The sequence below is a fragment of the Apaloderma vittatum genome, unplaced genomic scaffold, assembly GCF_000703405.1.
Source record: "Apaloderma vittatum isolate BGI_N311 unplaced genomic scaffold, ASM70340v1 scaffold30442, whole genome shotgun sequence".
Classification (NCBI taxonomy): domain Eukaryota; kingdom Metazoa; phylum Chordata; class Aves; order Trogoniformes; family Trogonidae; genus Apaloderma; species Apaloderma vittatum.
In genome coordinates, this window is record NW_009704652.1 from 19,341 (window position 1) to 44,057 (window position 24,717).

The window sequence follows — 24,717 nt, forward strand, 5'->3', positions numbered from 1 at the left end:
CAGCCTAGCTGTGCATCCCCGGAGGCCGGCTTTTAAACATCCCCCTTGAGCCCTTCTGAAGCCGAGCCAACAGAAGGTATTTGGCTTTGCTCGCAGTACCTCCTGGCTTTTCACTACCAGCATTTTTGCTGATGCACTTGCGGCCAATCCACATCCTAAATATTCAAGGGTGAGGAGTGGGATTTTTAAAGGCGCCGTGGTAATTCTGGGGTTAATTTCTGTAAGACATCAATGAGAGAAGCTCTCTACCACCACCACCACATTAACAAACTCTCCCCGTGGTTTCAGGGGACTTTGGACTAACTGGTTTGGCTGTTCGGAGCTGTAGGGTTTTTCCCTTTCTCCCACTGCCAGGTGCCATAATTTTGGACATCATCAGGCCCCCACGCCTTGCCTCTCCACAAAAGCTCTTGGGTGGATCAACATGAAACAGGTTCAGGCAGAGGCAATATGCTGAGGCTGGAAATTTGCCCCCACAATCAACCTCACAGTTTTTCTAGGGCAACTGATAATTTCAGAGGACTTTTTGCCTTGTTTTCCCATCCTCTACTTCAGCTGAGGCTTTAGCTCTGAGCATCCAAAAGGCAGCCTTATATGCTGGCCACAGGCTGGAGTTGGGATTACAATTAGACATTAAATTACCCAGCCATAATTATCAATAGAGGAATTTACTGCTACATAAGGAAAAGGAATCGATGGGGAGAAACACATTTTTAGAACTAATTTACATGTAAAATATCCCTGTGGGAGACTGTCAGTATTGCACTGCAACTCCTTTCACACTTACCTGCTCAGCCCAAGTCTGAGCCGTTTAGAGGTGACCCAAAGCTGTTAATTCACAGGGACTGTTAAGTAACAATGGCTACAAATTTTCCAATGAAATATTTCTTTCTTCAGAAAATGCCAGTTTGGTGGCTCCAAAGCTGTTTGCAGAAAATGGATCATCCAGATAGAACGTGCCTGAATGAAAGAAAAGATACAAATAAAGTTTAGAAATTTGCCTTAACATTTTTAGAGAAGTAAGTTTTGCTTTCCAAACTAAAACTACACAGCTTTAAAACAATGTTTACTCTAGGAAAAAAATCAAACACATTTATAATCTCTGTAGCTGAGATGAAGATGTGAAGTGCTGGAATCCAGTTTTTCAGTTGACACCATCTGAGACAGTCTTTGGATTACTGACACCATTTTCTCTTTTGCTATTTCCAACGACCTGATGGGATGAAATACCCACCCCTGCTTGGTGGTGTTAGTGATCAGCAAGTCATGAGCTCAGTGACTCCTATAAAATGATCAGTGTTATTATCACTGCTGAAAACAGTGTCGCAGGGAATCTCCCGAAAACAGTTCAGCACTGGCCAGGCTTAGAGGAGACTGATCCCATCAGTCATATCCCATCTCACAAAGATTAAATATCTTTATGACTGGAGCAGGGCAAAGGGTGAAGCTTCAAAGATACAAGGTTGTTGCTTGAGGCCCTAGACTTGTAACCAAGCAGGGTCAGAAAGGTTGCGTGACTGACTTAGCCCAACATCTCTCCCCAGCCCTACAGCCAACCAGTACTGGTCTGAAAGCCATACCTGCTTATCTTGCATGTCAGGAGAGAGCTGGGGCAAAATGGGTTGGGTGGGAGCTTGTTTTTCCCAGAGTGCAGGCTCACTGAGATTGGGAGAATGGAGCTGAGAGGATACAGGGATGGTGCGCATCGAAATGGGAGACCCTTAGTCTCCAAATCTGTGGGAAACTGGGCAGCAGTAACACTTGTGGAGATCCCTCCTCATCCAGTCCCCTATTTTGCTCCACGCGGTGGAGCTCCTCTTCCGCGCATGAGTCCAACAGCGACGTCTCACGGCCTCCCCAGGTTTGTTCTTCTCTATCGGGGAGCTGTGGAGAACAACTCGGAGGTTCACCGTATCCAGCATGCGCAACCTCGGCATGGGGAAAAAAATGATAGAAGGGAGAATTTTCGAGGAGCTTCACTTCCTTATCGAGATGATCAAATCCTTCAAAGGTGAGCTGGAGATGATCACGGTGCTGTGCAGCCCCGTATGTCACTGATACTGCAACATCTCTCAAACACTTCCATCCTCTTCCCATTGTAGGGGAACCTTTTAGCCTGCCATCCTTCAACTGCGCTCCAATCAACATCACCTTCATCATGCTGTTTGGGGACAGGTTTGACTATAAGGACCCAACATTCCTCACTCTCTTAAAACTCATAGATGAAGTTATGATTCTTCTGGGATCTCCGTATTTGAATGCAAGTATCCTGTCCCACAGATTTATGGTTTTTTGCGCTGGCACATTATGTTTGTGAGCCACACAAACCACAGGACACTAAAGTTCAGCAGTTTTCGAATGTTCAGAACTAGCTATTACATCGAAAATGTGACAGTTCTCCACATACTACACCTTGGTCACCATAAATGTGCTGTCAGATTCCCCTTTGCTACTCTCCTTTTGATTCAGCCTGCACATCTGTGTGGAGCTAAAATGAGAACTGAACTGTGGTTATTTTAGCTTCATAGATTTATTTTTTTTTAACATAGTTACACCATCTTGGCTTTCTTTGCCTTTGCTGCATTTTCTAAAATGACGCATTCAGTGCTGATGTCTAGTGAGCGAGATTTCACAGACTGCATTAAAAATTCTTCTTTGGAGAGTTCCAAGAAAACTTTGCTTATCTTCAATCTATCCCACCCAGTCCTTCATAACTAATGTTGGAAAAAACTATTTTCATACTGATCTAAACTGGCTGATGGCCTGGCACACTGGAGCCCCAACTCTGTTGAGAGGCCGACCAGGCTGTTACTGGTAGAGGATCTGTTCCCACAGAACAGCAAAAATGGTTAAAATTGGGCAGTACTAAATAAAGGCTCAAAGATTGAAAAGCTCTCTCTTATGAAAATTTGCCCAGGAAGTCTCTGGGATGCTATGATACTACTACTGCAAGACAAAACTCAATGCTTTAGGAAGAGGCTGTTTCAGCACGCTGATATTTCTGCAGATTTAATGCCTCTCTTTTTCAATTCCTCATCAGTATTTCAATTTCTACCCATTCCTTGGATTTCTTTTCAAAACCCACAAGATTATGCTTGGGAAAATAGAAGACGTGCGCGTCATTTTGAGGCAATACATGAAAGCAAGCAGGGAGGATATCAACGAGAACAGCGTGAGGAGCTACATTGATGCACTGATATTCAAGCAACAAGAGGTATGTGACTGCTTAGCTCTGTCAACTGTTGGCAGTGTCTCCTTTGGATATCCCAGCTAAAACAATCTTGATTTCAGTCATGTCATGTAAACCTAAACCAGAAGCCAGACTCTTGCAGTTGGTGTAATTATTGCCAGGATTTTTCTATCAAAATTAAGATACGAAAGCCACTGTCTCAGTCCACTGCTGAAATAGCAGCACTAAAAATGTGAGATCGACTCCTTTTTCCTAGTAGAAAAGGCATGAATTCACATTAAAGCTGACTCTGTTTCTTTTCACAAATCAATTAATCATCGATACTGCTGATACATTTAGAGTACTTGAATGATAAATCATCAATACAAGTCCTTCCTCTGCCCTGCATCTTACTTTAGCAGAGACTCAGCAGTTTCACACATCAATTGATTTCATTCAACGCAAAATATTTGAGCTACGAGTTTTTTCTTCCTTCCAACTGGATCTGGGACAACCTCAGGCTCTAAAGCTCTGTTCTACCCAGTTGTGTGGAGGAAGAGTCACTACAGTCCTAAAGCCCAGTAGAAATAGCCTGAAAGGTCATTTTGAACATTGTTGGGGACTCAAACCTGCCCTTAGGCAGGAGGAGTCCCTCAGAGTTAGGATTAGCTGAACCTGCATTAGCTGAATTCTGTACAGGGGAGAGATCAGGCTCTTTCCAAACCTCTGAGGCTGAGTCTGTGGACAACACCTGCTTCTGGGTGGAGATGGATGCTGAACCAAAACTCCACTCAAAGCCTTCCGTCTTCGGTCCTTCCATCTTTGGTGAATGTTGTGCATTTGAGATCAGGTCCATTTTATCACCACGGTCACAAACACAAGATCATAATCAACAGTGTCATGGGGTATGCAGTGTTTCCCAAGCTTGCTGAATACCAAGAGTGATGGTTTTAAGACCTTTCTTACCACTTGTGTTTTTCAAGGAGAAAAACAAGAAAGACAGCCTCTTCCACGACGACAACTTAATAGCATCCATACTTGACCTGGTCATGGCGGGAACAGAGACCATAGCCACAACGCTCCAGTGGGCCATCCTGCTGATGATGAAATACCCAGAGATTCAAAGTGAGCTCCTCTTACCTACGCTCCACCTGTGGCATGGCTGGTATGGGGAGGAGAGAGGTCTGGCCTCAGATCCACAGAAGTTCTTCTACCATTGGAGCTGAATCCCACCTTCTTATTGCTGTGAACTCTGACGTAATTAGATGCTGATCAAAGTCACAACAAAATAGTCCCTTTGCCTTGCTAAGAGAGAGCATGACTGGAGATCAAAGTATGATGCTAGGGAAAAAACCCATCCACATGCCTGAGCTAGGAATAGAGCAGGGAAACCCATGCTTTTGTTTTAAGAATGTTCTCCCTCCAGACCCTAGAAAAACATGGTTTTCCCAAAACCGAACCCGAGAGGGCACTGGTTTCCTTGCAGGGGCACATCCCCTTTGTTTGTTCCTTCTAGAAAAGGTGCAGGAGGAGATCGGGAGAACTGTCAAAGCTGGAAGCTGGGCCACGTACGAGGATCGGAAAAACATGCCCTATACAAACGCAGTGCTACATGAAGTGCAGAGGTTTATCACCCTCCTGCCCCACGTTCCCCGCTGCACTGCTGTTGATACCCACTTCAGGGGCTACTTCCTTCCCAAGGTAGGTAACTGCCATCTGCACAGTGAAGCATCTGCCAGGGAATTTACAGGATCTGACCCTTTGCTTGAGGTTTTTGCAGCACCTCGTGGGGTTTGGCTTCAACACTGGGCACTGCTGGGAAAATCTCACTGACTTCTCCCTCTCCTGGCTGATGGGATAAAACCTTCAGGGTCTCCAGCTACCCCAGGTGAAGCAAATTTCCTGGGACACTGAAGTCTGTGTCACAAAATGAACCAAAACAGAGCACGTTTGCTCTCTTTTATGCCCTCATGTACTTTTCTTGCAGGGTATAATTGTAATCCCGTCACTCACCTCTGTGCTGCTGGATAAGACACAATGGGAGACACCACATCAGTTCAATCCCAACCACTTCCTTGATGCCGAAGGGAATTTTGTAAAGAGAGAGGCTTTCCTGCCCTTCTCCACAGGTAACTAAAGGGCTGAGCTGCACAGAGCTGAGGCCATGCCAGGACCATTTTACTGCAATATACAGTAACACAGTCTTCATGAATGTGACAGGACACTTTTCACATTTTGAGGTTTCACTCCTGCTTCCATTACATCTCAGATGCTCATGTATCCATGGCAAATATTCTAGTTTGATCTTTCCATCGAGTAAAACCATTGCTTTCATCTGCAGGGCGAAGGAACTGCATTGGAGAAAGCCTCGCCAAGATGGAGCTGTTTGTCTTCTTTGTAGGGCTGCTGCAGACGTTTACTTTTCAACCCCAGCCAGGAGTTTCAGAATCTGACTTGGACCTTACCGTCCCCCAAACGACTTTCACGTTAAGGCCTCAGCCTCAGGCAACCTGCGCTGTCCTGCGTGAATAACAACGCTGAAAAGCAATCCCAGGAAAGTGGGGAAGCTGCTCAGGCCCAACTTAGCTATGCTAGGACTCGCCACCCCCTATTCTGCCATATCACCCTCTTTCACATCCCCTTCCCACTACCTCCATCCACTCCCACTGCACTGCTCTCCACCACTATATCTTCCCCGTAGGCTGCTGACCCTCTCTTTGCTCCCACGAGGTGAGGGATGCATACGATCAGTTACAAACCACAATGGTGCTTAACAAACACACGTTTCTTCTCAAGACAGACTGTGCATGGAGCCAATGGGGGACCAAGGAGGTGGTCTGGTGGAGGGGTTGTAGCCCATGAGTAGTAGGTATCATGCCTGGGTTCCCAGGGCAAAGCAGCGAGGTTCATAACATCACAGAAATCTGACCAAAATCCTGAGAAAAGGCACACAGTCATTTGCTAAAACCCGAAAAATAGTGTCACACACCTGAACCATCTGTAGGTACCTCCTAAACTTTTCTAAGCTCCATAATTATCTCCAGCTTCTAGCAAAATCCTGCCAGGCTAGACAGCCAAGTCAAACCCTGAGAGTGAAAAACCAGATGGATTCACGTGATTTGACAACAAAGTTATTTGTGCCTTGGAACAGTGTCCTGAGAGATGCCCCAGAGCCTGCAAACCTGTTTAGATAAGCAAGTCCTGCCACCACCAAGATCAACGCTGCTTCACAGTCTGAATGAAAGAAAATTTACATTTTGCACTCTAAATCATAAAGCCATGTGAGATTTGTACTACCAACCGATCATCGAAGGCTAATGATATGGACCCATTTCTGGTTTTATGGATCTCTGTCTCTCCTGACCTTGTCAAACGGGAGCAAACACAGTCAGTCTAGTATTTAGGGTGCTCTGGCCATTGGAACCAGCCAGGCAATCTCCCTGCAAATGGTGTCTGATTTCACAGTGCTCTTTCCCCTGTAGCTTTGCCTGGCTGTTGTCCTTGCCTACAGCACTCTTATCTGCCATCATATTCCACAATCTTATTTCAGATGATGTATAGCTCAGGCAATTCTTCATCCATTTATCTTCCTGTGCATTGCCACTTCTCCATATGCATTTTCTTATTGTGTACTTTATCATATTGTTTGTTTCTCCCCTTCTTGGGAACCCAATAAAGTTTTAATCCAATGTCTTCATTATATGTCATATGCTGCCACCCAACTTTGCATTACACAGTAATGCAAATGCCATGAAAGGTTGATCCTGAACCCAGAGCGACAATGAAAATTGTCATTTTACTTGTATCTCACAGGTGAGAGGTTCTGCGTACTCTCATCCTAGTAAGAACCAGCTCAACAGGAGAGCCTCTGTATCTGCAGAGTGGATTCTCCAGGGCAAAAAGCTTTCCCTTGGTGCTCAGTTATGGACTACTAGTTCACCCTGGGGATAGCCTTGGTTTTTCACTTCCATGTCTTCAGTTCTTCCTTGCAGAGGATGAATGAATGTTTCCAGGGATGGGGCTTCTACCACCTCATTGGGCAACCTGTTCCAGTGTCTCATCACCCTCCCTGTAAAAAAATATTCTTCCTTATATCTAGTCTAACTCTACCCTCACTCCCCAGCACACTGAACTAGACAGCTGGATATATCTCTGCAGAAGAAAGTGCTTGCCTCCCATTTATTTGTCCACTCAGACGATGGCAGAACATTGATTATGACTCAGCAATGTATTTATCTAGCAGAAAACATTGGCTCTGAGGCCTGGAAATACCATTTCCACATTCCCCAGTGGCCCTGAGGGTCTTCGCTCTAACTGCAAAACACGTTTGTGCCTTGCAACACACGACCTGAATTGTAGGCAAACACTTTGGGGCTGGACAGGTGGCTTGATTTTTAAAGGAATATTCACAGAAATCCACCTCGCTCTGTGTCTGTGGCTCAGGCCACATGCCCCAGACCCCAGCCTGCCACCCCTAGAGCTCCTTGATGCTGGGACCAGGGGCTCCTGCTCTCAGAGGGGCGACAATCAGGTGCAAGGACTGCAGCAGCTGTAGAGATTTGCAAAACGAGGGCCACCTCCTACCTGCGGCCCCCCTACGCCCTGGCCAGAGCCCTAAGCGTTGTGCAGAATGTCATTTCTTCTTCCTTTTTACCACGAGATGGCACCACGATCCCTCTGAGTCACAGGCAGCCAGCTCTGCAGTCCTTCCTGGGGTACAGCGACCGACCACCCACAAATTTGGGCTGTATAAGGAGGGCAGAGCTAAATCTTGAGGCTTTAGGCACCCCCACTCCAACTTTCGCCTGCGAGCAACGCTGGGAGCACAGACATTTATTTACCATTTACCTGCAAGAATCAGGGAGCGTGCAGGGAATAGGAGGAGTTTTCTCCCCATCCTACAGCAGCCAAGGATCCCTCCCAGGGGCTCAAACACTTGGTGGGACAAAAGCCCAGCCCACCTCCCACTGCAGTCCTACCAGCTCGTTCACTCAGCATTCGAGACCAAGGAAGAAGCCAGCTGCTGTAAAAGTCCTGTTGCCTTCACTGATGTGGGCATGTATTGAGGCTCCATCTCCAGTCATCTCAGAGAAGAAGAAGAAAAGATAGGAATGTTGGGAAAAGATAAGGTCCTGACACATCTCACAGAAATCTGGGAGAAGTAAGGAAAGGAGAGATGGACAGGTTTTCTGTCACTTAGGCTGGATCTGCCCAGCTTCCGTGCTGCTTAAGGCAAGAGCATTTCGGAGGTATCTTTGCAATGCTTGCACGCTTGCTTCTTCACACCTGGTGCTCTGAAAAAGGTTGTGCTTGTGTATCTGAGCTACCTTTGCAAAAATGTCGCAGGGTGGGGGAGGGATCTTCACCCGTCTGGGGAGAGCCGTCAAATGCCACATCAGAGCCTGTACTCAGAAAGGGCCAAAGACTCCTGAGGAATCATGCTAAAGTCCTCAGAGCAAAGGGAACCTAAAAAGTCCAAGTTTTGGTATCTGGGATTCAAAATCAGGAGTCTGGAAAGCGTTGGAAGCACATCCATCAAACATAAAAGAGCAGGTATCAGGGAATAATTTATCTTCTGTGCACTAGGAATGGAAAAAAAGCAGTGATTAGACAACGACCGGTATTTGTATCTAATAATGCTTTCCCAGTGAAGAAATGATCCACTCTTGGGAAGCATCCTCTCCCAGAAGCCCAGAACTAGAATTACTTTCTCACATTTAGTATTTGATGTGTAAATTAGTGGCTGTCCTGTCATTTCTAGGCGTGTATCTGGCTGGAATTTTCCAGGTAACCTTATCCACCAGCCCTCCCCTGCTTCTGAGCAAAGTATTTGTTCAATAGGTATTTTAAGCATATAGCCAGAACTTGCAAGGTTTTGAGTAAGAAAGCACAGATTGTATGTACTGCACGGGGATCTGGTTTCTCCTTTGTGCATCTGCTAGGCTCTGCACAGCACAATTACGTGGATTTTTCTCAGTTCAGAGCCTTGGGCTCAGTGGCGCAGCACAGCACAGGTACACTGTGGGTGAGGTCTCATGGTGAATCCAGCCTCTGCAGTCGTGTTCAGCTCAGCTTCTTTGACCCCAGATGGAGGCTTAAAAGTAAATTTCTGCATCAAGCCTGTGAAGAAGATGAAAAGCTCCACCGTGGCAAGACTTTCTCCAATGCAGTTTCTCCGCCCTGCAATGCCAAAAACATGGCTGTTGGTGGAGTGATTGGGTAAGTGGTGGCTCAGCCCAACACCTCTTCCCTGCTCCTTGGTAGCAATTGTGTGAGGGACAGTATAAGCCTCAGAAATGCAAAAGAGCGTGGCGTGATACTCAGCAGCCATCACTGCTGGGCTCCTATGAGCATTTGAACAGGGCCACTTCACTCTGAGCCTGCAAGGAATTGATCCGGGACACCCTAGAAACCAGCCTTCCCAAGACAGGGGGAAAGTTGAACTCTTGCTTGAAGGCACTGAGTCTTCTGTGGGTCCCAGTGGTGTCTATAAACACCAGGGTCTGGTGTTGCCTCCCAGTGTGGGCTGAGGGGCTGTTTGCAAGTCATCATAACTCAGGGAGGGTTTTTCTAAACCATCGCCACCACTGACGTCTGTGCTGTGCCCAGCAGAGGCTCCGGTCCTGCCACTTGGCTAACACCTTCTGAGGGGCACTGGGAACTCGGTGCCCCGAGCAGGATCAAACACTTTCATTACCTGTGGAGAAAGGCAGGAACGCTTTCTTCTTTACAAAGTTCCCATCTGCATCAAGGAAGTGGTTGGGGTTGAACTCATCTGGTGTCTCCCACTGTGTTTTATCCAGCAGCACGGAGGTGAGCAGAGGAATCACTGTTGTTCCCTGAAGCACAACCACGCTCTGGTTTAGTATGTGTGGATCTAGCAAAGTTCTGGCTTTGCCCATTCAGCCCCCCAGAATCACAGAACTGTTTAGGTTGGAAGAGATCTTTAAGCTCATTGAGTCTGCTGTGTCTGCAAAGAAACTTCTGTCTCTGAAGAACTAATTTCTGGTCTTGCACGTGATCCAACGACATTTAGTTAGTGTAGATACCCAAGTTCATGGGAATTATTGACTAATTTGTGACTAAACAAGAATGGTTGTTGACTACTCCTGAGTTATGAAGGAGAAGACAGATGTGGGCCAGGCTTCCTTCCTGCCCAGCTGCTCTCTCCTTGCCTCGAGTAGGCAACGAGACAATGCTGTGCTACTCCAGCAGCAGAAGTACTCTACAAGGAATGAATGGCAATGGAGACCTGGCTCTTCCCCACCGAAAGCCCTGTGCTTCAAGCTCCCAACCTCCTTGTGACATTTTGCCCTGTGGGTCACTGCTGCACCCCCACCCTTCATCCAGAGAGCAGTCAGTACCTTGGGGATGAAGTAGCCTTTAAAGTGGGTGTCAACTGAGGTGCACCGTGGAACATGTGGCAGGAGGGTGACGAATCTCTGCACCTCGTGGATTACTGCGTTGGTAAATGGCATGTTTTTCCGGTCCTCAAAGGTAGGCAAGCAGTCAGGGCCAAGAACTCGCTCAATCTCTGTGTGCACCTTTTCTGCAGAGCAAAGGAAAGACACGTGTGAGCTTCCCCCAATGGTAAAACACCTCCAAATCGCAATTCATGCCGACTCCCAGGGCAGGAGGTTGCCCAGCTGCTGGAACCAGCGAGAGAACAACCCCTCAGATCCTTTAGTCCTGAATGGCAGCGTTGCAAGGCTTGGACAGAGGTGGACAGGTTCCAGCCGCTCACATTTTGGATGGATAAGGAGCTATGAAGCAGGTGAGCATCACTTAGGAGGACTCTGCAGAGTATTTCAGTGCTCTGCATAAGAAAAGCAAAACCATAACGGTGTCTTACTTTGAATCTCAGGGTATTTTGTCATCAGCAGGATGGCCCACTGCAATGTCGTGGATGTTGTCTCAGTGCCAGCCATGAGCAAGTCAAGCGCACAGGCCAATACATTTGCATCATGAAAAAGCGTATTGCTTTGGTTTTGCTCCTTTAGGGAAACAAAAAGGAAAAAACCCACTGCTGTTAGCAGTGAGCAGAGAGAACTAGGACAGGTTACGTTAGCATTCAGAAACATTACAGGGCAATACCTGTGAATTATGAGCGCTGAAATGTGCTACGCTGACATACTGTTACAGAAATGCTTCAGTTTTCAGCAGAAGCATTTTCAAACATGAGACTCTGCGCCCCCCCTGCCCTCCCAAATGGACTTATTCAACATATTCATTGATTCTCCAACATCACAAGGCATTTGGCTGCTCTGAGCAGTAGTTCTCTGATTAGCTTAGGACCTCCATCCCCTTCCCCTGTGGATCTTGAGAGGCTGGAAAATTGCGAGTGGTGCAGAGCAGCACCTTTCCAAGTCACGGGAAAGCCCAGGACACCACTGGCACACCAACTCTGCTGTCCCTGCTTCACCACTCGCCTCAAGTACATGGATGCAAATACTCAGAGAAAAAGGGCAAACACAGACTAATCCTTCCTTGCTGTACTCCCCTTCTACCCATTCCCGCTGGTTAAATCCGCTGTGTGGAGGCTGGTGTAGAGGTTGCACGAACTCTGCAGGAATTTCTGCATCTCTGCAACTGGGAATCTGTTGCCTCTTCCCATCTGGAGGGACGTATCTGCATGAAGCGCGTTGGAAAAATGACATTACCTCTCCCTCCAGCAAGAAGGGGACACCTGAGGGCAAGTTTTAGGCATTCATGTGGTATGGTCTAGCCTTTCCTTCAGTATGCAGTACTTAATTTTAAAATAAGAGGATGCTTACCCAAAATCTAAATATTTTCATACAGACCACAGCAGAGCTTGTTCACTGCACAAGCAACACAGAGTATCTCTCTAGAAGATACCACACTAGGAATCATCATATTGTTAAAATACCTCTTGTTTTAATACCAATGCATCAATGTAGCTCATCAGGCTCTTTTCCCTAACGTTTTCCTTGCTTTCCTCGATCCTCTTCTTCAGGATCACACACACCTCGTCCACTTTTTTCAGTATCAGCTTGTGAGGTTTGAGGAGAAATCCAAGGAATGGGTAGAAATTAAATAACTGAAAAGAAAAAAAAGGAGAAAAAAACACAGAAGAAAAATAATTCACCCGTTACCTTGTAAAACACAAGTATCATAATGGAGAAATCATTTATGTGAGGAACTAAATGGCATGTGATTGGAGTCTCTCTTTTTTGGTAGCTAAAAATGTTAATGTATAAGAATGTTTCCTTGCATTACAAATTCTCTACAGAAATGAATGGAGCCTATCAGACTTGTCTAGACAAAGCCTATAAACACGAATTAAAAAAAATACAATTAAAGGAAAGTGATAGTAAACTCATGAAACAATGAAATTACGTTTTTAAAGAGGTAATAAAGCAAAAAGATAAAGCATTACACATTACGCAAAGAAAACTCCACATTTATCAAGCCAAAATACTTACGTTTTAAAGTTGTTAGATCATAATTTTTAACTTTCACATGAATTATAAATCAATTACACTCCGTTCTCAGCATCATTAAATTTCACAGCACAATAAAGAGAGGCATTTTATGTGCAGGGGGGTTATTTACACCATTTCTCGATGTTATAAACAAACTGGCTGCAGAATAAGATTCACAAATCTCCTGCCCTAGCCAGCTGGTTATAATTTTTGCTGTTTTCTGCAAAAACTAAACCTGCCACAGAGATTAAAAGAAACGAGGTGTTGTACTATTGCAAATTGTAACCATTGTAAATAGGCCTCATTCAGGTTATAAATTCATCTGCGTCTTTTTTTTTTAACAGCTTTTTAGATGACTGTTTCAATATTATCTTAAGTAATTAATACTCTGTGCTTTGTGACAGAGGATTAAGTTTAATGGGAGCTCTTGGCTCAGATGAGTGCCTCTTAGTGGGAATATTTTTACGCAGCTCGGTTGAGCAGGTATTGATTTAATGCCACAATAGGAGGTATGAGAGGTCTCTATATAATGTCTGCAGCTTTCTACTTTGTACTACTACTCTGTAACTTCACTAGTTTCTTAAACTGTAGTAAGAGACCAAAACTTAGTAACCCCCAAATACACATGCAATTCTTCCTAAGACTTTGGGTTACTTGGGGGATGTTCACACAGCATCCAGCAGAAAATAACTATCATGAGCCTGGGTTGGGGTGTTTTTGCACATACACAAAAAAAGTCCTTATTTCAATAGTTTTATCACCACTGTGTTTTTAAAGAAGCAAAGTCTGGCCATGCCCTCCAAGAGGCAGCTTCGTTCCATCCTGACTCTTCCCCTGAGCCTTCTTTGGACCAAAAATACGAGGGAGTAGGAGATGTGGCATCCTGTGTTTTATTATGGGACATCCGGATAAATACTGGCAAAAAAGGTCAAAAAAACCAAATAAGCAGAATCCTTCCAAACTCTCTGTCAAAAGTACTACAAATGGTTTTGAGACACGTTCCAGGAACATTTTCCTTCAGTTACCTTGAAGCCCCAAAGACAGAAGGTTGTCCAGATCTCAGTCCTGCCTTAGGGTCTGTTTCCTCATGGGAGACAATTCGCCATAAACTGTAAAGCTCCCAAAATAATGGGACTGAAAATAACATCAAGGGAAGAGTCCATAGTGTTCCTGTGGATTTCCACTGATACTCCTGGACGCTGCCCACCCCATGCTGGAAGCCTCAGCTATTCCACCTTCTGGCTTTAGAAGAATCAAGTACATCCCTTCTGCTGGCAAGGTCACATCAGCATCTCAGCCCAGGGATGTTGCACATTCATCGCAAGAGGATTTCACAAAGGAAGAAAAACTCAAAATAAAGAATCTTGTCCTTGCCCATGGTAGGAGGGTTGGACTAGATCATCTTTAAAGGTCCCTTCCAATCCAAACCATTCTATGATTCTTATGTTTCAGTACCCTAAAGATTCTTCAGAACCATCCAGTAATAGTAAGCTGGCTTGACCTACCAACTCCTATGAGAAACTGGAGCACCTTGGCACAGAGGGTAACTTACGTGCAAGAATGGAGAGCCAAGAAGGTGCATAACTTCATCTATGAGTCTTAACAGAGTGACAAATGTTGGGTCATCATAATCAAACCTTTTCCCAAAGAGAATAGCAAAGGTGATGTTGGTAGGGGCTGTATTCAAAAATCGTAACCGGAAAGGTCCACCTAGAAATCAGAAAATCATAACTGCATTGGTGATTTCTGGAGCAACCTGAAGGTCATCACGGTGGCTTTGTAAAGTAGCATGAAACATTTGACATCATCTCCAACTCACCTTTGAAAGATTTAATCAACTCAACGAGAAAGTGAAGCTCCTCAAGCATCATTTCTTCTCCAAGACGCTTCCCCATGCCGAGATCCCGCATGGTGGCTACAGTGAACCGCCGCGTCGTCTTCCAGACCTCTTGAGAAGAAAAGAACACACCTACGGAGAGATTGCATGCCCTGTTTGCTGAGGCAGTTTGGGATTTTCTCAGAAACACCAAAAGCAAAGCTGAGGAGCACAGGTACCTTGCAACCAGGTGGAGCCTGTTTAGGAGAGGACTGAGGGGCTCTGGAGGGGTCTGGCTTGGGAAAGCAACACCCCAGGTAGGTTCAGGAGGGCAAGAGGCAATATTTTAAACAGTTGGGTGCTGTGCACACCAAAATTCTGAGTTTAGCTTGTTTATAGCTTTCCCTCTTTGCAGCCGTATAGAGTAAAAAGCTCTACGCGTGGTATTTGTCTCAGGCTGACTTGTTCTTCCTTAGAAAAATGACCCAGATGTTTCAGAGAGCAAGGCTAGGAGCAGATGACACCGCTCTGTCTCTGTCATGAATGGGACAAACAATTCCACAGAACAACTTGTGTTTCAGAGTGTGTGGGGTGACAAGGAGGGGTGGCAGGGAGGCACCTTTGCTCACAGCTGGGAAATCTCCCCCAGCTGGTTAACCCATCAGCCAAAAAACGTGCTCGGCCAAGAGTGCACAGAGGTGTCTCAGTACAATTCATCAGCTCTCCCTTCCCAGGAGAGCTTCCAGGGCTGAACATACTCTACATTTTCATATGGCAGTTGGGAAAGTAGCGCAGCGTACCCCTCCTCACACTGGGCCTCAGTCTTAAAAACAAAATGAAAAAAAACCCAAACCAAAACCAAAACCAAAACACATGCTGTATGCATTATATACATATTAGGTCACCAGCTCTTTTTCTTTCAGGCCTAGATTGTTCCCTTCATTGTTTTTCAACGTCTAGTTTTAGGCAATGTATTGCTTTTTAGCATGCAATTCAGAAACATGCCAAAAATCTGTTTACAGAAGTAATCGTTGGAGGTACAAACAGCCTGTGCTATTGCACTCTTGCCAGTTCTTGCAGTCTTTATCATGAGTCATGTGTGATCCACGCTTTGTCTGAACTCCCAGTAACTCAGAAAAGAGATTGCATAAGTATCCCAGCCCTCACGTTGTGAAAAATTATTTCCTTCCCTCTGCACTGAAAAAAACCCAACCTTGAAATGTGACTCATGTGCCACTAAAAGCAAAAAACTGGTAAGGCAAATAAGAAAGATCTCCAGAAGTATTTTTCTTAAGAAAACGAACAACTGCCCCCAAGTCCCACAAAATGCGGCCCTCAACGATAAGGATGCAGATCAAGATTCTTCATGCATTTGAGAAACAGCAAAGTAAGCACGTCCTTATCTTTTCAATCTGCCAGTACCGTTTCCGTGTTGAATCTCATAGAATATGGGTATAGCTGGTCTGTCCATAAACACGTCTGCCCTGTTCAGAAGGGCATCATTTACTGCCTCGTAGCCAGTGAGCACCACCACCTTTTGAAAACCCAAATGAACAGTGAACACGGGGCCATATTTCTCTGAAATCTAGAAAGAGAGAAAAATCAGAGCATGGAAGTCATCAGTGGGAGTGGTACATCATGCTGGGGTGGCTGAAGAGTTGCCTGCCCTCCCCCTTCTGTGGCCAGAAGGGATGGAAGGATGCCAGAGATAAAGCTCTGAGACACTTAAATGAAAGAAGAATCAAAGCAAATAAACACTGGTCTGTTTAACCCAACAGCTTCCACAAAACCACTGTTTTGCTGAGCCTGTTGGACTCAGGTTGGACCAGTGGGTTAAAGAGGCAGAAGGTAACAAGTCACTTTGGATACCAACGGCAGCGTAAAAGCGTCACTGAGATCTGCCAGGCAGCTACTGAGCAACTGCTGACCGGGCAGGCTGTAACGCTACTGCCCACCACAAGATGATGGAAGAGCAGAGGTGTCCTTATTTATTACAAAAAGCTAAATAAAAGCTTTGTTGTAATTCATGCAAAGAGGAAGATAATACAATTCACCACGGATGGACATATGAAGGCATAAGAAACCATCGCTCTTGCGACTTGCTTTACAAAATTACCACAATACCACACTCTGCTTCTTGTTTCTGCTGCACCATAATTTTCAAGCCAATGCACAGCAGGATTTTCTAATGAGATCTGAGATATGTGATAGCAGCAGCTCTCTATCAGCTTCACAAACATGGTCCTGCCAGGCTGTACAAGGAATTAAGACTTGACTGAGAGCAATGGATTAGAAACTACATAAAGCTATTGTGAGTTTGTTCCATATAGGAATTCCCACTCTCATGAAAAACTGGCAACACAAATAGGAAATACGAGCTATTCTGGCAACGACACTTAATTATCCATCTTTCAGTTTGGCTACACGAACACTCAAATATTTTAAAGTATTTCACAACACAAGGAATATGCCAAAATTTAAGTCCACTGGTCCGATCTGATGCAGATACTGATAGTTTTCAATGTGCGAGTAGTTCTCACGTAAGCACTGCTCATGCTTAGTATCACCCTCTGCAGAGTTGGGATTTAACAATTTCCTTGGTCATTCTGAAATCTTTAAAACATCACTTTAAAAAAAAAAAAAAAGTGCATTTGGCACTGAAAATCATCGCAAAACTCTCACCAGAAGAAAATTTTGAAGACATTCAACACTCGAGAAACAAAGGATGTTTGTTCTCACCTTCATTAGTGACTTGTCTTGCCTTCTGATGTCCAGCAGATGCAGGTTGCCAACCATCGGAAGATGAAATGGACCAGGAGGCAAATTTAAAGCTGATTGCTTAAAAACTTTTAAAACATAGAATGCAGCTGATAAAAGCAATGCACACACCGCACAGATGAAGAGAGGTGTGAAGGCAGCCATGGTTTGGTGGAGCTTGCCTTTCTGGAAAGTCACTGCGACGCCTTTATTAGCAGGCTCTCATCATCACATTGTATTTACTCAGAGTGCTGTACTTTGTACAATTGTCTCCTCCACCCCCAGCTCTCCACAAAAATTGGAATTTTCGTCTGCAAAAGGCAAGTCCAAGCACCTGGAGGTGCAGGCTTGCAGGCTCTCCGCTGAGTGCAATGGGGTGGGTTTGCTTCATTTCCCAAGCCTTGCCCAGATTCTTCTGCCTGCGGTAATTTCCCAGCACCTGGGAGTCCCGTATCTGCTTTATTATTAGACATTGATAATGAAATTTTTCTTAAGATTTCTTCTTCATCCCTCCCTTCCAACCTCTCCATGTAACCTCTTCTCTGAACACAGACAGCTCTTTACCTTCTACCTTCTAGCTCTTCACCTTACAAATGCTCATCCCAAAATACTCCTTCCGGGTAGGCAAGCACTGCCCATCCCACAGACCATGAAGGAGAAGCAGGTCCTGCTCCAGGCCACGCGTGAAGCTGGGTGGACAGCTGGTAGACAGCATCTTTCCCCCTTTTCCACCCTCTTGGGTCCTCAGAGTGAAGCATTTTCTCCCAGTGAAAGGAAATAAAACTGGGCGATCTTCACCTGAAAAAGAAAATCGGGACCCATTTGCTGCCTCTGTAGATTCAGAGCTCGGTTGCTTATCTCTGTGCTCTTCCTATTTATTGGCACTCTGAATCTGAGCTGTCCTAAAGACCTCTGGGGTCTGCAAGCAGGAAACTACTTCTCCTTATGGCAGAGCAGCCCTATAGCCTGGCTTGAACGATTCACCAGCCCAGTGTTGAAACACCTAACAAGGCACTTTCACAGCTCTTACTCTTCCTTGCTGCAGGCTCCCTTATAGAAAGCTCAATAAAATGCAGAGCTGCTGACCCTCCTCTTTATTTTTTTTTCCATCAGAGGCCAGTGAAAAACTAATTCACTGCTGCAAACTCCAAAGTTGTAATGCAGTGTCATGGCCCCGTCCTTCATGAGTGGGTCTTTCGTGAGGGGCATTTCCCCCCGCTCCCCAACCAGTGTCACCTGGTACCACCTCCACACTATACACAACAAAAGGGATTTAAAAATCATGTCTTGGAGAGCTGGATTATCGAATCAATATGAATGGGAAAGGCTTTCTAAAAGATCTGCTGTTCTGACTGGTTTCTGGCAGAGAAAGATCTGTCAAAGATATTAGTGGAAACACACAACACTTGTAGAATCATTTTGATCTCACAAACGGTGCAATGACCCCATAGGTAAGAAAAGAGCATGTGACATAATTTTGGGGTTGGTTTTTTTTTTAGCCCTTCTAGATCACAAGGATTATGTACTTCACCGCACCAAGCTATGAGATGGCATCAGCCTTGAGGTTGCTTTGGGATGGTTCCAAGGTGCAGCAAGGTTCACACTTCCACAGGACACAACACCCATTCAGACCTGGACTCTCCCATCATCTCGGGCAGACCACAGACAGACTGGGGAGGACATGATCTCAGCTCATACCCAGTCCTCTCTCAAACCATGCACTGGCTGGGAACTGTTCATCCATCCCAAACCCACTTGTGCTACAAACAACAGCATCTGCGGTAAGAGCAGGAGACTGGGAGTCTGGGTATGTGCGCTTGTGTCCTTGCCTGGACAATGACTTGTCTGTGGCTTTGAGGAGCACAGGGCTGTGCCCCAGGATGGCCCCAGAGCATTTGTCAGGGCTGGGCTGTGAATGCAGCCGTTGTGCCCAGAGCCCCGCTCCCCTGGGGCTGACTCAGCTCCTACCCTCCCGCCAAAACCATTTCTGGGAGGTCTTTTGGGCTCCACACAGAACGGTGGCAAGAAGGACATGATGTAGGAATGGCATCTTCTCACACCCTAAGAATTACCAAAAGCAAGAGACAGAGAGGTGTCACTCTGACCCTAAAGATATCTTCATGGTTCCTAATGAGAAGGGAGCAGGGAAGCAACCAGCCCAGCTCAGCCTGCCCAGTGCAAGGGAGGATTACTCATTATCTGCTGGGCGAAGCGACCTGTGAAAGAGGCAAAGCTGGGCAAAGATAACAGCACCCTAGATGGCCTGCAAAAATATGTTGACCTGAGAGATTTAAGTTAAAAATTAAAATGAAAATTAATCTTTATCTAGGAGTCAATGATCTCTCCGGAGAAAAAAAAAAAAAATTAAAACCTCACCAGTGAGGGCAGGGTCATGTCACAAGTCACAGGAGAAATTACAGAAAGAGAAGCACAGAAAGAAAAGCCCTTATACATGGTGCCCTGGGACTGAACCACCCATGGATGTGTAGTTGGGAAAGAAAGTAATTTCTTGGGCTCTGTATAATTATTTGAGAGCTGAGCCCTTACAAATCAGCCACTCTTGGACACAGAGGACTGGAGAGCAGAAACCAAGGTCTCCTTCCCTGCATCCACCCTTTGAGCCAGCAATGGGCAGGTGGGGGTAAAATTCACACTGTGATAATCACCATTTCTGGATGTATCCTACTGTAACTCTCCACGGCAAGAAGGAGAGTGAGCCTTCAAAATCTTGCACGGTGGTACTGAGGACTACATTTATCAGGTGGATAAATCCATCCCCTAAAGCATCATCTGGCAGTCCGGAGAAGCCTCGTGCCATTCACCAGCACGAGCCCGTCGGGGTGTGCTCTCCAATGCTGCAGCAAAGTCCCTGTCGCGGGCAGATGCGTCATCAGGCATGGGTGGGCAGCACTCAGGGATCGATGCCCCTTCTGGGCATCGGGTAGGAGAGAAGAATTTAATTTCTGCTTTAGAGAAAAAGGCCTTAGTCTCAAACCAGGTTGCCCGTTTCTTGGATTCTAGGATATTTTTCAAGGTGATTACAATGAAATAACCTCACAGAGAGGCAAATGCTCTGCCCCCTTTCTCCAGCACACGTGGCAACTCCAGCCGGGAGCTGCTTTACCTGATGAGCATCAGGACACAACATTTCATCTCTCCAGGAGCCAGCCTGGCAGAAACTCTGCTCTCAGACATTTTACCCTTTTCTGAGGCTTCAGGGTTTGCTCTTCCTCACGACCCTGGGCTCCTCCTTCTGCAGCACCACTGGCAAACCCATTTGCAGTACATTTTAAAGCAGGATTTGCCATGCTTTTTAAATTCTCCTTCCCTGCCAGTCTCATCCCATCTGCCCAGCCTCTGATCCTTGAAGCTTCGATCTCAGGTTTTAGTTGGTGCTTAATTACGCACAAACGTGACATATTGGAAGATAAATATTTTTCGCTCCTCTCTTTCTGCAGAAAGATTTCAGCTTCTCCTCCTCCCTTTTCTCTCTATGAAACCAATCTGCTCCCTGGTGGTACCCGTGAGCAGCCCTGCACGGTGTGGACAACCTGCACGGTGTTTACTCTGCACATCCAAGCCTGTGCCTGAGTAGCAAAGTCACTTTGTCATCCCCAGCAGGGGAACAGTCACCTCTGCTGCCCACATCACCCTGCCCGAGCCTGGGATGCATCCTCACATGATCGCTGCCTTCCCAGCAGCTGCATTGCCAAACACGTCATTAGCAACACATGAAATCACAGGCAGGCAAAGCTTCCCATGTTGCTACACACCAAACAAAAGCCAAAATAAGCAGGTCAGGTCTCTAGGTTGGGTTTTTCAGGCTGCAACCTTGAAAACATCATTCCCTCTCTACGCAAGTAAGCTTTTCCTCCCGATCCCCACGCAGGTCTCCTCAAGCAAACAGGAGAGTCCTGTCCTGGGAAGTCAGAGGGAGCAGCGGGAGTGGCAGGACCCGCGTGGAGGGCAGATCAGCCAGGGAGGAGCCAGCAGCCCTCCAGCATGGGTGGCCTCAGCAGCACTTTCTCTGCCCTGCAGCTTACAGGCAGCCACAGGCAAAAAACTAAGCCCCTCTCCATTTATTTTTCTTGCGAGCTGTGTTTTAAAAGTTACCCTCAACAGTCCTTTGAAGCAGCATGAGCTGCCTCAGACCTTTCTCTTCAGCTAATTAACACGTGCTGACAGCCATGACAGTTTGGCGCAGCCTCGAGCGAGCTCTGGACCAAACCCTGCCGCCCAAACCCCTCCACACCTTGCACAGCCAAAATGCTGTTGACCCTGAAACCAGCAACTGCCTTTAAGTCATTAATCCACACACAAGCTTTGTCTTCCCAGGTAGAGCTGCCTATGGCGAACTCGTGCCTTGTAACAGAGCTCTTACTGGGTCTGGAGAGGTTTGGGGTTTTTTGTTTGGAGGTGCAGGCCAGGCATTTGTCAGAGGAAGGTTAAAGTGTTTAAATGGTGTGAAGTGGGATACAAGCTTCTACAGTCCTGGGTAGATTGTCTTTTAAAAAGCCTCATCATATTCCTCGGTTCCTGGGGTCCATCACTCATTTCAGGGCTGCCAGGTGTTCTCCAGCGCCAGCACCTCCCCCTTCGCTTGAACGTGAAGTGCATTCCAGCTAAAGAAATGCCATCATCCCTGGTTTATAGAAGGAAAATCCAGATGGAAAGTGAAAGATTAGTTCAAAGGCCACATGAGGCAGTGACAGAAACATGAGCAGGACCACAGTCATCACTAATGGGTGTACCAAAAAGGGCAACACAGTAAACGTGCCCCCAGCAGAAGATAAAGTAACTCAACTTGTCACAATTCGGATATTTTATCACCCATGGAGCACTTGAAACATGACTTGCAGTTGCAAAACCCAGCTTGTGGTTTTAAACCTGAAGTCTCGGTAGTGGCAAATGAGCCCGTCTCCATTCAAGAGCCGTTCTAAACGAACCCAGACCTCCCCTGGAAGCATTTTAGGGATTTGCAAATTGTGGGGTTCAGAAATGCTAATGCGTCACTGCCCTGCATCACCAGCCAAAGGGGTACTGCACTCCTTGCAGGGTTACAGATTAATATTTAATCCAATCTGCAATTTTAAGTTAAAATGTAGCAGTATTATCTGACCAGGTTAACAGGGTGGACAGTTATCGACCTGCAGCAAGTGCCTGAGGCTTTTGACCATTTTAAAGATGGATTACAGCGCTTGGCAGCTTCATTTCCCTCTTGCCAGTGATCCTTCAGGAACCAGGCAAAAAGTCCTTAGAGGTTTGCTCCATACACCATTAGCCAGTAAAAGTCTAATTGGGTCAGAGACATATGGTCTTGAACCAGTAAAAAATTCAACATCCGTGGCTACAATGTTATTAACCTCACAAAATGTGGTTGTATTTCAGAAGCTGCTGGCTGAGCATTGAAAACTGCATCACGTTCAGTCTACATCAGTGAATTTCTTGCTCTCCTAAGCCAGCAAAAAGGGGAAAAGCAACAGTTTTGCTAATGAAAACTGCTTTTCTCTTGCTATTGTGTCAACTATAAGCATGAAGATGACACAAAAGATCTACTCTGAAAAGACTTCCCCCAGCCATTAAAATAGTCTTAGAGCTCCAAAGCCTTAGTGAAACAGGAGATGATGGGAAGCGAACCCAGAAGAGGTCAGTACATTGTATGCATTGTGATTTTACGGTTATAACACAAATCTAGTTGTTGGAATAAACTCTTCTAAGTCACTGAGAAGTATTCTCCCTTTCATAAAGGAGAGTGTAATCTCAGGAACTAAAAAAAAAAAACAGGGGAGGGGGAAAAAAGCAAGAAGAAATTCCTAGGTCTTTATCTGGAAAGGGATTCAGGAGGAGCTGAGCTCTGTGATGAGATGTCTTGGGGAAGATGCTTCACCACGAACTTCACCAAGGCCAACTCTTGTCCCTCTGACACTGTCTGGGTTTTGCCGTTAGTTTATATTACAGCTTGGCATTCACAGCAGCAGCAATCTGGGACACCCCAGTCCCCTGCACGGGCTCCAACAACACTTTCTCTGTCAGGTGTCCCAACGACAACGTGCCTGTGATCCCTCTGTGCGGTGTTCACAATTTCAGGATTTCTGAACAAGTGCAGCTACATCTCACACCCTGCTCGTATGGAACCATGCTCTGCCACGAGACCGGCAGGATTTAGCCCTAATTTGCAGCGTTGTGGCTCTGTAACGAGCATAGCAATGCGTCTTTAAAAGGAGACTGCTTTCTAACTGCTTCTCAAAAAAAGCCTTTAACAAGGACTCTCTCTGGCATGACTCAGGGTTGCATTTCTAAATCCAGTTACTCCCATGAAGTTTATTCTGGCTGTTTGGTTGGGTTGCATTCACACGCTATTTTTATGGTTTTTGATCATCAAGTCTGTTTACAGTGTAGAGAAACAATATGGGAACAGAAATAAAGCTGGGATAAACCCAAAGGAATGAAACCAGTCATGGTATTGCCAGCTTCTCTGGCTTGAAGAGCACGAGGCCCCGCAGCTGGGCAGTACCTCGGTGAGACTCGATTCACTACTCCCTTCGGGTTACATATTTCAAACCTCAGTTGCTTTTGATTTAGCCATCATCTGCAAAGTTAATACCAAACAGTTAAAAATGCCTGCAGGTCCTTAAGCTGCCAGCTTCATATCCCTGGTACATTATAAGAGAGAACGTTTTCTAGAATACAAAGGCTGAGGGACTGACTGTCATGACCGTATCACTTTTGGCTTCCTTAAATACAGTAATCAAAGTATTTTGAACAGTAGCCTACAGCTACTGAATACTTTTCTGTCTCAAAATAGACACAAGCCTCCTCCCACCTTCTGCCATGAGACTTTTGGTCACTCTGAGGTTTTGGTGGTTCAGTCTAGTTTCCTTTGCTATGTTCAGGGAGTGCAGCCCATCTGGTTGCTGAGTCTTTGATCCACGTGCTACCAGCTTATTCTGCATAGCACACAGTCAAAAGGACACAAAATGCTAGCAGGGAAGGTCTGAAAAAGGAAATATTTTCTCTATTTGCATTTACATTTTTAATATAGTCGTGTTGTCTAGAGGCCAGATTTGGGGAGTGGAAACCAGGAGCCTGGATTCTATTTTCAGCACAGCCACTGATTGCTCTGTGTTGCTGGCAAATCTTTTAATCTCTTTCCTTCTGTTTTTCCCTTCTGTAATAAAGGGATGATCAGACCTCCCCAGCTATGCCTTGTGTGGCAGCATCCTCTGATGAAACATGGCAAGGACAAAATATTAATAATCATTCCATACAGAAAAGCCAAGAGGTTACAGGTATTTAAGTACAGTTTAGGTATTCAGTCTCCTTTATGCATGCACAATGCCTTGATGTTAATAGAAGTTTTATATTAATATGGAAAAGTCAGCCCTTCAGGGCACAAATATAACCATATCCAGAGCACCACTGAATAAATACAATATAAAGATGAAATCACTGCAAATGCTGAACAAATTGAAAGGCAAGGAGATATTAAAGAGGAAAATCAAAGTCATCCAGCCCTTCTCCCAGCTGCCATC

The 24,717-nt window shown here is 45.6% G+C and overlaps 2 protein-coding genes across 2 annotated transcripts in view; one reads left to right on the top strand and one right to left on the bottom strand.

Moving 5' to 3' along the window:
• Positions 1-5,701, top strand: part of LOC104270692 (cytochrome P450 2W1-like) — an 8,413-nt gene extending 2,712 nt beyond the window's left edge. The window contains 7 exon segments of the mRNA XM_009865124.1: positions 1,862-2,011; positions 2,103-2,260; positions 3,041-3,214; positions 4,153-4,294; positions 4,686-4,870; positions 5,157-5,298; positions 5,511-5,701. Of these exon segments, the coding sequence (XP_009863426.1) occupies positions 1,862-2,011; positions 2,103-2,260; positions 3,041-3,214; positions 4,153-4,294; positions 4,686-4,870; positions 5,157-5,298; positions 5,511-5,701 (1,142 nt within the window).
• A 3,460-nt stretch (positions 5,702-9,161) lies between these two features.
• On the bottom strand, positions 9,162-17,350 carry LOC104270694 (cytochrome P450 2W1-like). The gene is made up of 9 exons (XM_009865126.1): positions 17,168-17,350; positions 15,851-16,013; positions 14,432-14,581; positions 14,165-14,322; positions 12,057-12,227; positions 11,022-11,160; positions 10,534-10,718; positions 9,867-10,008; positions 9,162-9,349 (listed from the first exon to the last, which is right to left on the bottom strand). Exons 1-9 carry the CDS (start codon positions 17,348-17,350, stop codon positions 9,162-9,164), a joined length of 1,479 nt encoding a protein of 492 aa, XP_009863428.1.
• Positions 17,351-24,717: the final 7,367 nt, after the last annotated feature.

Excerpts from the sequence above, each read along its gene's own strand:
- LOC104270694 (XM_009865126.1), bottom strand. The coding sequence starts at position 17,350 with ATGGCTGCCTTCACACCTCTCTTCATCTGTGCGGTGTGTGCATTGCTT. Across the intron at positions 14,582-15,850 it reads TGAGATTCAACACGGAAACG|GTGTGTTCTTTTCTTCTCAA; the intron begins GTACTGGCAGAT and ends ATCTCTCCGTAG. Across the intron at positions 12,228-14,164 it reads TTGGCTCTCCATTCTTGCAC|TTATTTAATTTCTACCCATT; the intron begins GTAAGTTACCCT and ends TTTTCTTTTCAG.